The sequence below is a fragment of the Malaya genurostris genome, chromosome 3, assembly GCF_030247185.1.
Source record: "Malaya genurostris strain Urasoe2022 chromosome 3, Malgen_1.1, whole genome shotgun sequence".
NCBI classification, from domain to species: Eukaryota; Metazoa; Arthropoda; class Insecta; order Diptera; family Culicidae; genus Malaya; species Malaya genurostris.
The window spans coordinates 54,108,149-54,121,113 of record NC_080572.1 but is presented as its reverse complement, the minus strand read 5'-3'; the positions used below and the strand labels follow the sequence as shown (position 1 = coordinate 54,121,113).

The 12,965-nt window shown below is 36.9% G+C and overlaps 1 protein-coding gene across 1 annotated transcript in view; it reads right to left on the bottom strand.

Moving 5' to 3' along the window:
* The window catches only part of LOC131437138 (uncharacterized), a 489,986-nt gene extending 482,783 nt beyond the window's left edge, over positions 1-7,203 (bottom strand). Inside the window, exon 1 of the mRNA XM_058606305.1 lies at positions 4,918-7,203. Coding sequence (XP_058462288.1) covers positions 4,918-6,866 — 1,949 coding nt within the window. The 5' untranslated portion in view covers positions 6,867-7,203. The remainder of the gene's footprint in view (positions 1-4,917) is intronic.
* Positions 7,204-12,965: the final 5,762 nt, after the last annotated feature.

Below are 12,965 nucleotides of genomic sequence, written 5' to 3'. Positions count from 1 at the left end.
CAAAAATAACTAAGATGACTAAGCTGCCCTTGCGACTTGTTGCGACGTCACTTCTCGCTAGTCTGGGGACATTATTTAGTCGTGTTTGATGAATGTTCTTAGCGTTACAATCACAGGAACAATTTTAGATTACTAATTTAGCGATAAAACTTTTTTTTTTACCTTTTATTTATGACTTCTGGTCAGTCAGTAATTATTTAGTAAATTTCTGACATATCAGAGACTCGGGTGATTCGCATCGCTAAGTTTGACTCCTCTGGTAGAAGGTAAAAGTTCAGATGTGAGAAAACGTCTTCTTACTTAAATAAACCTTGTTACGTCGAATTTTTCCGCACTTTATTTTCAAATCCCTACTCTTCCTCTTTATTTTCAAATCCCTACTCTAGTTAGTTTAATATTGTTAAAAGATAAAATGAGTAATTTTTGGACATTCGAAAGTTCAAGGTCGTCTCATTGGTAAACAGCACATCATTTTGTTTAGTAGTTTAGTTTAGAGTGTTTTTGATGTACGAACCCGGTGAGGGTAAAAACGGATCAAACAAAAAAAGAATCATGTGAATCCGTCTATCCGTTCTTACGTGATGCGATTACAAAGAATGATCTCTGCATTTTTATATATATAGACTAGCTGACCCGTCGAACTTCATCTCTCCCAAAAATTATTTGTTCGAATTTATGTTTTCGGACAACAGAATTGTCAAACGACAAAGTAATTAACGTTTATCTCCATTATTTTTCTGATTACTTATCCCACAATCAACGGAATTCGACACACATTCGCTTTAGCTGAAAAAAGCAATATCACCCAAAATTAATGTGAAAATGTGATATACTTCTGTTAAGAAAAAATTGAGCAAATGCACAGATTGTCATCCCATCCTTTGAGTCAATAAAGAATCTCTCTCTAATGGCTTCGACATAATGGATAAAAGGTGCCACCGTTTCTCTTCCAGATGTGATTCTTGCTTTCGGTAATGGATAAAATAGCTCACTAACCAGAATTTTGTGTTGATAAACATAACACATACATACAAAGCATGCAAACCATTCTAAACAGTCAGTTTTAGGAATTACTCATACTTGAATGTTCACCCGACGCAACAGAATAAACTTTGAAGCAGTTCCTTGTACAGTTTTCAAGCAGGGAGATAGTTTTCTCAGTTCTGTATATTCAAGTTGCCAAAAAGTGCCACGCGTACTTTAGGGCTCTAATAAAGTGGATATGTTCAGGTACCAGGCCCGTGCACAAAGGAAGGGGGGGTTAGGGGGTTTAACAACTACACCCCTACCCCTCTCCACCCAATGGAAGATTTTTCAACATTCCATGAACCATAGAGTACCTATTATGTAAAAAGGCAAATAACTTGACTTTTCCTTCAAATTTGTGCGTCTTCCCCACCCTTGAACCTCACCTCTCTTGAACACGTGCCCCCTTTCTTTTGAACCTTCCCTTGAACTCTCTCTTGAAACCCCACCCGGGGCTATCAGGTACTGTGGAACTTTTGATTGCTTAGAGAGATGTCGCTTAAATTGTAATTTGATATTGATTATGCCAATTTGAACATTCTTCTCCGAATATGAAATATAAAATGGCAGTATAAATCCATTATGATAATCATATTGAACACTGATATCTAATGGCCTTTTATTATGTGCGCTAAATCATTAGAAAGCAAGGAAAATCTATGAGTTAGACATTAGCGCTTCTACAGAAAAATCTTATCATTGATTCAATCAAAAATTTTCTGATTTGTTAATCTCGCGCTTACGATGACCATTATTATTTATCTAACTCCATTACATACAATCCATCAACTGGTAAACGATATCATAACTTTTTCTCCTGCCTACAGCGGTTTTATAGAACAGTCATATGTATTCCGTTATTGAGTCATTTGGAAAGCAATAATTGTGATATCCAATTAAGCCCGTGACTCGAAATGACAAATAACATGAATCAAGTATGCATGTGATATCCCGTTGCGCGCCAAACAATTTGTTCAACGATCTAGTATTATTTCCTACGACGGCCTAACACTTACGCAACTCGTTGCGCGCCAAACATCAATCGTAGATCTAGCAATCATTGGCGACTTTTTCAGTGGAAAATTCCATTGTCCATACAAAACAACTTTATGGATTTTTCCCACTTTTCCGGCAAATTTTCCTAATGTATTAAGAAATACAAATATTTGCACACATGTGTACGTACATTAATACATATATACATATATAAGTTACGTAAACCCAAGTAACAATTCGAATGCCTTATGGTTTTGATTATAATTTATAGGAGTTTTGTAATTGATTTTTCAATCACTACCTGTTTTATGACAACTATAATAAGTGTCTCTTTTAACCAGTAATATCATAGTTTTCAAAGCTTCTATAAAACCCTTTACCTACACTAAAAATAAAATAAAAATAAAACAATTTGCTCTAGAATAAAACCATGCAAACACTCTTAATATTGCTTTCAATCATTTTCTTTAAAACATTATTGCCAGTTAAATTCTTTCATAAATCTAGTTTTGTGTGTGTGCGTGTTCATTCTATGACAATTTCACTCAGAGTAAATTTGAGGGTTCTAAAGTACATTTATGACAAAGTACATTTAGTTGTAGGCTATTTGATTTATTGCTTCTTAGGTTAAGTGTAATTTGCATTAAAAGAAATTTCATGGCCGCCATTATGATGTTCTATACCGTAGCATTTATTGACATCAAATAAACTTCGAAATGCAAAAACGAGAAAATATGTTGGACTTTCATGATTCATTTTCAGATCGTATGCACAAGTTTTATCGCCACAGAATAGTTTTATACAAAAATGACAATGAATCACAAAAAATAATTTTCATAAATCATGGAGACTTTCGCAAAAACCGCATTTATTTCAAGGCGATTAGTTATAATTCTTATTTTTATTCTTACATTCACGATAAAAATAAAAGCGCATAAAGGTTTTACGTTCGGAAAAGGTTTCAAACTCGTAATTAAAATATAATATATTCTTACTGATTGCATTCGAAGTAGACATGACACACATAGTCAATAAAAATATCATCAAAACGACAGTTTATTCATAGCGGAATTCATTCCATCCAAAGAAATTTAATGTTGATCGTAAAGCTTATTTCAAAATTTTCTTGAATTTGGAGTTTTAAAGCAGGTTTATGCTGATTCTTCATTTTGATTTATAAACCTTATGAAGAATGGTCCACTTTGCAGGAACATGCTCTTATAGAGGTTTTCAGTAGGCTTTCGTGGAGTTTAAAGTTTTATTGCAAGATTTATTATGTAGCATTGAAGACAGCTACAAGTATTTAATAATATTAAAAATGTTACTTGGGAATGGAGGTTTGGGTGTACTAATGATATTCGCCCTTATTCTGAATAACGTCGTATCGTTTTTTCGCTCGTATTTAATTTGTATTCCCCATAACGCTGGCAAAATCAAAGGTAGCTATGATTCGATCGAACCACATTCGATCGAAAAATCAATACGTCGTTATTCAGAATAAGGGCGAATATGAGCAAAATGATTCAAATCATGAAAATTTTTATGGGATTTGCTCACAAAATCATCAGTAATAGGAATGGTCTCATGTGGAGTAATGTTTCATGATTTTCATGGTTTCTTAATCATGGTACCGGCAATGGATTTGTATCCGTGTAGGTCAATGGACTTTCTTTCCACTCGACTACAAGCGAAAATCTCGCTGTGTGGTAGCGTCGAGTCGTCAAAGTACTGATAAAATTTGTTTTCTTTCTCGCGAAATACTCGAATTTTCTCCGGACTAACACGATACAACGTGCTCACCCGTTGAGAGTTTCACCGGAAGTGACTAACTTTTGTTTGATTTGATTACTTATTTCACCCGATCGACATAAACAGTTTCAACACTGCTCGAATATGAATTGGTATAAATTGTATGGATTAAACGCCTACTCAGAAGGCAATCATCCGGTACTGTGAATTGAGCTACAGACTAACAGGCGATACAAACCAGTCTTGTCTGCTTGGTGAAACATTTATCATTGAAAGACCGTGGAATACTATTCCTATCATTTCACCCGTCACCAGGACGGCAACAGATTATTTTTTATAATTTTATAGTTCAAAGGAAATCTTTGAGCCAATTTTTTGTTTTTGTTCCAACGATAGCAACTACTACCTGGTTTAGTTTGAACTATCCACAGCCACAAGAGAATAACATTTTTCTGAGACTCTAAAAAAACATTACACCCTATGTCAGGGACAGAGCAAACTGTAAGATCAATTACATAAATCTAAACATAACTATACATAATCGACTGAATATCATGGATGCTTGAAATTTATGTCGGCTTTTATTGAAAAGCGCCGGTGACATGGAATATTCTGGTTTTGTACTTTCGAGCAAAAATGCAATCCTCTACCTGTGTTTATTGTCATTTCTGCTCGAAACTGCAAAACCACAACAGACCATGCCACCCGGCGCTTTCCTATTTAAAACACCAATAGCCTCACATCAAAAACGCCTTGATGGTATGCAATACGGCTTGTATGAATTTCGTGATGCTACTTGACTGCTGCTCCTCATGCATGCGTATGGTTACGTCTGGAAGCAGCATAAGGAAAACCATTTGTTAACAGCGGCACAGTAATCTAACAGCAGAATTGTTGCAAACAAGCTTGTATACAACAGTTTGATTGGGAAACTGAAAATATACGGGTTGAAATTGAAATTATGCATTGAAATGAAAAGCAAAAGTAAAGTTCAATTCGTCCCTCTGATCATTCTTTTCTGTTTTAAATTATCAACTGATTTCATCTAGAATGCATAGCCATGTATAAAATTAAAATCGTTTACTTCTCTTTGTCAATAGTTCCCTCAAATAGCCATTTAAATCAACTAACAAAACTCTCACTCACCCGCTCTGTTGATTCTCCAGCGAGGAAAACTCTTCCTCTACCTCTCCGATCGGTGGCAACAGCGTTGTCGACCAGTGAAAGTTGAAGTACGCCTCGGAGGGACCTCCGTCTACGATTTCCGGCGGTCCAAGCTTTTCGCCGTCCTCGTCACTGTAGTTCTCGTAACTACCGGAATCATCGTTACCGCACAGCAGTCGATCCTGCTCCATCTGGGATGGCTCGTAGATTTTCTCCTCCTCTTCGTCACTGGAGCTTTCAAGGTAGTTTACCATTTCACCAACACCGTTAGCAACAATTTTGATGCACTTTTTTACACGCACGGATTGATCCTCTGGTGTTGTTGGAACCTCCTGATTGTTGGGCACAGATGGTTTCGTAGTTTCAATGGTGACAATTGTTGGTTGGGGGAATGATACCGATTTGAAGGAACTGGGTACTTTTGGATGGAAGTCAATCAACCGTGGTAAGTTCTCGTTGCTATTAGCATTCCGAAGTGATTGTTTATCCTCTTTCACAGGTTCACCACTGTTGGTACCGGTAGGAGTTAGGGCACACTCATGAATGACTTCAGTAGCTTCCTGAAGCCAACTTTGAATAGTGTTGAACTCATGTGGTAGATGGGGAGGCATTGATGGCAGTTGAGCAATTTTTTGAGATTTTTGACGTGGAGGCGGAATGACACTTGCCAATGGAGCAGATCGTTTCCTTACATCTACTGCACCGAGACTAACTTGACCGGTTTGACGTGGTAGAGGTTGTGGTGGAGCTTTCAAATCAACATTTTCATAAACAATCGGATCCGTTGTGTCACTGGACGTCGAAACGATGACATTTTCATACGGCTGAGGATCTGTGACGGTTTGAATGGTAACGTTTTCGTAGTTTTGAGGCTGATGATCACTGGCATGGATTACTACGTTTTCGTAGTTTTTATTTTCATCCAACTTGGCGATGGTAATGTTTTCGTATTCGTTTGAACTCGACTCGAGTCTCACTTCCAGTTGAACCACGTTTATCGAAGTCTGAGGCTGAAAGGTGAACAAATTGTTTTCCAACTTACTGTCCAGGTTAAATTCTTTTTCCAGGAGCGTGAATGGCTTGAGGGCTTTCGCCAATTCTAAACTGCTTGGATTTGAAGAAATGGTGTAGTCCTCCGACGAAAGACTAGAACAGATTGAGTACTTATCTATGACTGTTGAAATTGTACTGGCAGTATCATCAGATTCACTGATAAGGTCACTAATGTCGTCTGAGAACAGGTTCGAATACACCTCAGCATCGGGAGGATGAATGATTTCTACGTTTTGTTTCGTGGGTGGATCAATGTTTTGCTGTTCAGTAACTTTTCTTTTGTTCAATTTTCGTGGTGGCACAGGCGGAGGAGGAGGTGGGATACTCTTTCGTTCTGGAAGATCTCCATTTTCATCGAAGAAATTTAGTACTTTTCCTTCGCCGTTTCTCACGAGCAACTTGATGGCCAAATTACTTTCTTTCAGACACTTGACACACTCAATTCGGGTCATTCGCGTCACACTGACACCATCAATCTCAAGAATCTCATCACCCTCCCTGAGGTAGCCCCAACTGGCCTGCACTCTTGAGGCGGGACTATTTTCCGCACATGACTGAATAAAGAGACGCTGAATTTTCTCATTATTTTTCGTCCCTCCCTGAAACTTAAGCCCGAAACCTAATCTTTCTCCTGGTAACCGATAAACCAGCACCATTTCTGGTTCGGTTCCTTCTACTGCTTTTCCATGGTTGATCGACAGCACCGTCACAAACTGCGAATCAATGGTTGCACTCGAATCCACTGATGGCGGCACGCCCCCTGTCGGCACTTCCTTGATGTCTACATTTGGTAGCTGGCTGCTACCGCCGTCTTCCGCCTCAGCTCCCTGCGTGGAAGGTTGATTATCAACCGATACGACCGTTACATATTTCTCCATGTTTTCACTTTCGTTTCACCCGCGCAGAGACCAATCGTCACGATCTAGTTGCAGTTCAAAGGCACAGCGCTGCTAGCATATGCAGCAGTCAATTGACGCTGTTTTGTTTTGGTTTCCTTTGCCGGTTTTGGAACTCCCGACTTCACCCACTTGAGTGAGTGATGGTTGCACTAAATGCTCATAAATAATTAATTAGATGGTTACATATTTTGGAATTCCTCTCATTCGACTGGTTCAGCAGTCGGGAGATTGTTGCTACCAGCGCCGTGTGATTGAAATCGCTGCCGCTTATGGAAAGTCACCGATCAGATCAAATGCCAGTTTCCTGGTTTTGATAGTGAGAAATCTGAAAGGAAATCGAGGAGAGGAAATCGTTTTAGAGAGACCGGGCTAGTTAATTAATACATTAGCATAAGATAGATAAGATTGAAATCACTTGCGTCATTTGCCTTTAGACCCCTGCAGAAACAGGGGCAGAATCTTTTTTACACCTGACAAATTATTTCTTTTTGATGTGGAACACATCTTTATTTTCTATATAGTGGTGCAAATCAGAAACTCAAGAAAAACTACACGTAGAAATGTGGTCAGGTTTTGAACAATTACAGCTCAGTCAATTTTGTATCAATTATTGATATCATGTCACCATTTGATTGGAAATATTTCTACGTATTGATTTGAATGTTGATAGCCTTTTTTTATTTTATGTCATTTAAATGTTGATTAATAGCTTGCAGTGTCCTATTTTGTCTGCAAAAAATCTTTGGCATACCGGATTTCCCTGCCATAGACGACGCTTTTGAAGGAGTGAGCGATATATCAATGGGAATGCATCGCTCTGATTGGTCAATCGATGCAAAGGCGAAGCTGTTGGAAGCACGCGAATCTATAAATAGAAGCGAAGTTATAGCTAACGTTTCAGTGCTACGCGTAGCTTGCTAGAGGTAGGTTGTTGCTAGACAGCAAGACAAAAAGTGCCATAAAACAATTTGAAGCTTTAATTGATATGCTCTGATCTTGTGTCATGCAAGTTCGGATGACATTCCATATTATGCCGTTTCGCCTGAGAAATTGACAACTACTGCAGGGTAAATTTGGTGTGCATAAGATTAACTTCCAATTTATATAAGATGAACTCGATTGATAATGAGAAAAAGTTTATCGCTTAAACCGAAACGGGACCCAAACTATTGTGATTTGATAATTATTATTCAATATGTCGTTCCGGCACTGTTTCATTTTGCCCAAGAAAAACGGTTTAATTTTGCCAGCAGTGTTTGAGCGAATGGCTTCAATTGCATTCAAACTGAAATAAACTGCTGGTTTTTAATGTCATTGTGTTCAGTAGTATCTTGTGTACAACTCTGTAATTTTGACTTACTTTACTATGAGAAACCTTTTCAAAATTTACCCTGCACATAAATGAATAGAACTTAATCGCGAATATTTCTTATTGTATTTAACGCAGTAACATACAATTTCCACCATATCATCAGAAATATGGTCAGCAATTTAGGATAAAATTTTCAGGAGTATGAGATAACCACAAATAACTCAAAATTGAGTTTGCTAAAATGTTTGGTAAGAACGAGCATTAAAGTGAAATTCAGTGTCAAAATAAGTCACGTAAATTTTCAACTGCATGAATCGCACGAATCATCGCAGAAAGCGCATCGTGCAAAGCCGACACATAGAAATACAAAATATCTTCACTGATTGAGTGCAGTTGGTTTACGACATGTTTTGTTCGCTAGTAAAACAGACACTAACTATGTATACACTCCAAAAAAAATTTGAATTTTACAGGTGACTTAATCCCTCATTTGATGTAATTCATAAAGACCCAATTTGACGGAAAATTTTATTTGTAATGACTTAATGTTAGATGAGCTTGAATTTTACTGGTTTCGACTGTAACTTGCGTTCTTCTAGCAGATGCAACTGTATAAATTTAAATGCACCTTTTACCAACCAAGCAGATGCATGCTTCTGTTATTTATTTATATTAAGCGAGACGAGCTATATAATTCGTTGGAAGCAATCGGTCTCTCATAAATTTCACCCTCAATAGCACCACGTTTGGCTAAAATATCGGCTCTTTCATTGCCAGGAATGTTCAATATGTCGTTCAGGCACTGTTTTATTTTGCCCAGGAAAAACGGTTCAGTCTTGCCAGTCATGTTTGAGCGAATGGCTTCAATTGCACTCAGACTATCTGTGAAGTGCCTGTGTTGGTTTAATCAATATCGTGCTTCATTCGGCTCTGACGTGGTCAACCTTTGCATTTGATCTTCATCAAAAGAAATATTTTCATCACTGCGTTACCTACTGGGTAGGTATAAAAGGTTAACTTTTGATTTATCTCGTTCATTCTAATCTGCAAAATTGACTGAGCAGGAAGTAAAGCAAGTGCATTATTCCGGTTGGTTCAGGTCCAGTTCCAGTTTCAATATCAAGAATTCATTTTAGTATTGACTCTATCCGCAACTATAAAAACTATTCGGCTGCAGGATTTTCGCAGTGTGAGTTTCGCTTCCAACCAGAGCGATTTTGTCATCCAGCTGCTGGTTTTTGCATTGAAGTAAAATACAACGAAAAGTGAACAACGATAGGAAACATTCTGCAATATCAACCTTTCTAAGGGCTCTAAATGTTATGTAAAGAACTAATAGAATCACTTATCTGCTGAAGTAAGCAAATCGGAATTGAAAATCATCAGATTAGTTGAGGTTTACAGTCTGATGCATTCTAATTAGAAAATTTTTGCAAACATTTTTCGACATTTTTTTTTAATTAAAATTTCGCTGCCTACTTGCGCAGCTTTGCTAAAACATCCATGCAGAAAGCCGTAGATATATTTCATACATTTTATATCACAGACCTATTGTATCATTGATCCACCTAACGAATTAATCTTCCCATCACTAGAAGATTATAATCGGTTGTGAACACTATACCTACGCCAATCATATCAGTATTGCATCCATGGACAAAAGGTCAAACCAGGCGACGGGAGTCAGCAGCATCCACCGGAATTCAAATTTAACTTGTCCTTCTCCAACATGAACGCCTTCATAAAAGGTTTTCAGAGCCACCATTATTTTATTACAAAGAACTGTCAATTATTGCGTCATATTTGATTGTATGCCAGTATTATTCATATTCACGTCATCCAGTTATGTCTCCGACATTACCCAGCCAACCTTTGTTTTTTTTAATGATATAGGCCCTTATTACCGGTGTCACTACACGGTGAAAACCAAGTGAAGTGACTGTGACCCTTATTCACGGTGGAAATCAAAAGAAGTGAATGTATGTCCTTATTACGGTAGTCGCTTCAGAGACAAAATTAATTACTTGGATGAAGTTGATGTCATTATGAACATCACGCCACCAAAATTTTGTTGAAAAATTAGTTTTTTCCACCACAGTGATCACTTCACTATTCGTGATACTGGTAATAGGTAAAATCAAGTGAAGTGACATGTAAGTGAAGTGAATGTTAAAGTGGAAGTGAGAACGGTAATAAGGGCCATAGTGACAACAAAAAATCTGATTAGATTCAGTCAATATTTTCTTGAAACAACCAATATTTGTTCTAAACAATCTGACTCTAGTTTACAGTAAGCAGATTCAAGCTTGAATCTATGATTTCTCAGTTCAAAACAACTATTTTTTTGGATTGATAGAAAACTGATCATTTTGTTGTTTTAATTTATCATTAAGATTATTCTGCGTGTACATAAACTTCTACACGAGAAACAGCTCTGGTCCGAAAAGACATACGTGAGTAGAGGTACGCATAAGCAGAAGCTTTCGGTTTGTTTAAAGGAATTTTTTCTATGGTTCTCGATGTAAAATTGAACCGTTATGGGACCTCGAAAGCATTCAAAAGCGTTCTTGCTGATGAGGAATCCTTTCGTTTGCGACTATTTCATTCAAAATCGACTTAATCATCTCTGAAATCTCTATCTCTTTGTTAACAACACACATACTAAACACACGCACATACACACAAATACATTAGCTCAGATCGTCCGATGAATTGATCGGTGTATGACACTTGGCCCGTCGGATGCATTTTCTAAAGTTTGGAACGAACTCTACATCTATTTTAAGTAAAAAGGCTTGAAATGCAATTATGTAGAATAGTTACATTTTTCATGTGAAATGATGGCCACGTATAATATTAAAATGTAAAAAAAAAACAAATGAAACCAAATATTTTCAATTAATTAATAACGAAAATATTCATATTTTTGTATTTTCAGGGGTTACTTTTAGGAAATGCTAAAATATATTTGTTAAATTGTATGTATGAACAATGTATTAGTCATAAATTGAAAATATAAAGTATACAAGAAAATAAAGTTTTCTAATATCTACTAGATTTTGGCTTTTTGACTTTGGTAACTCGAAATTTATAAGAATATTGAAAAATAAATCTACCTGATCGGTTTCGTCAACTCATAAAGCTGTAGTATTGTATTGTTATAAAGTTATTAATTGAATGACTAATTTTACCGTCTTAAACAACATACAGAAATATGTCCTATCAATTAATAATACTCATGGCTTATGACCATAAATACAGTTAGTGCCTGTTTTACTAGCAAAAAAAAATGTGTCGTAAGCCCACTGCGTTCAACCACCGAAAATATTCCGTATTTCTATGTGTCGGTTATGCACGATACGCTTTGTGTGATGATTCGTTCAATACATGCGGCTGAAATTTTGTGCGCCTAATTTCGGCACTGAATTTCACCTTGATGCTCGTTCATACCAAACAGTTTAGAAGACTTTAATTTTGAGTTTTTGTGCTTATCTCATACTACTGTTTCAATACAAGAGATATTCGCTATTAAGTTCTATCCTTTCTTGTACAGAGTGAATTTTGAAAAGGCACCCTACATTAATGTAAGATGTATTCATGTCAAATAACATCAATGTCTTTTCAATGTCGTACTAAATAACCTGATGTTTCTTTTATGAATTTCTACTCGAAGGCAGTGGCCAAAATGCTTCTGCGGTTCTGAGCAATGGTAGTTTTCCTAAGATTATAATCTGAGGTAGCATATTAAAACAATCTAGTTTGTATCAGAACAGACATTCAAATAAATGATTTAACTAGTCAAATTTCAACGATTCGACTGTTCGAAAACAACACAAATGGAAAGGTTTCCAGAAATAAATGTTTGAACCGATTCTAACGAAGCAAAGCAAAGTCTTGATATTAGATTTCTTTTATGGAATTTGACCGTTCGGAAAGACTTCACAGCCGATTGTTGACGTACTGAACCATCATTGCATGACTAGTGCACCTAATGACATCGAAAATCCCTCCAGGTCGGGTCTCGAATAGACGGCAACTGGTGAACCGCCAATATACAAAAAAAAAACAAATTCTTTGGTTAAAAAGATCCAACATTTTGGAACGAACGAGGGAGTAGAGAGATTAAAAGTATTAAATAATTTTTAGAAGGCAGTCTCAAAATTTGTGACTAACTTCGATAACAGGAGAAGAGTAGCTTTAGTTTTTGTTAAGTTTTGGTAGCTACTCTCAACATCATTTAACCTCAAACATTAGTCGATGGATTGAACTATCTCACTTATCTCCTTTCGAGCCACGAAGAAATCCTAAATAGAATTTCAATTGTTACATTCTGAACTGGCATGAACTATTCCGAAACCGTCCTTTGCATCACATAATCGACATTAACACATACACCGCGATTTGCTTCGCTCCACCTCAATGCAAATATAACACTTAATAGGTTATCATTGTTACACCATTGCCGATCTGACATGTATGAGCCGCACCGCTCCATCGCGTCATATCAAATACAATATAAAAAAATAAATAAAATTCACCTATCACTACAACCAACGCCTCCGAGTTAATATGGATGCGATAGTGCATTTAACATACTAGTCCAGAAATGGATTATTAACGCATGATTTAAACCAATTATCGCTACCGTGCACCACCGCAGTATTGATCGACTTGGTTAAACGCCGAAGCTGAAACGGCCAACGATAGGACGAGACGGACTTGAAATACGCGGTAGACGCGATCAATATGAACAAATAATAATATCA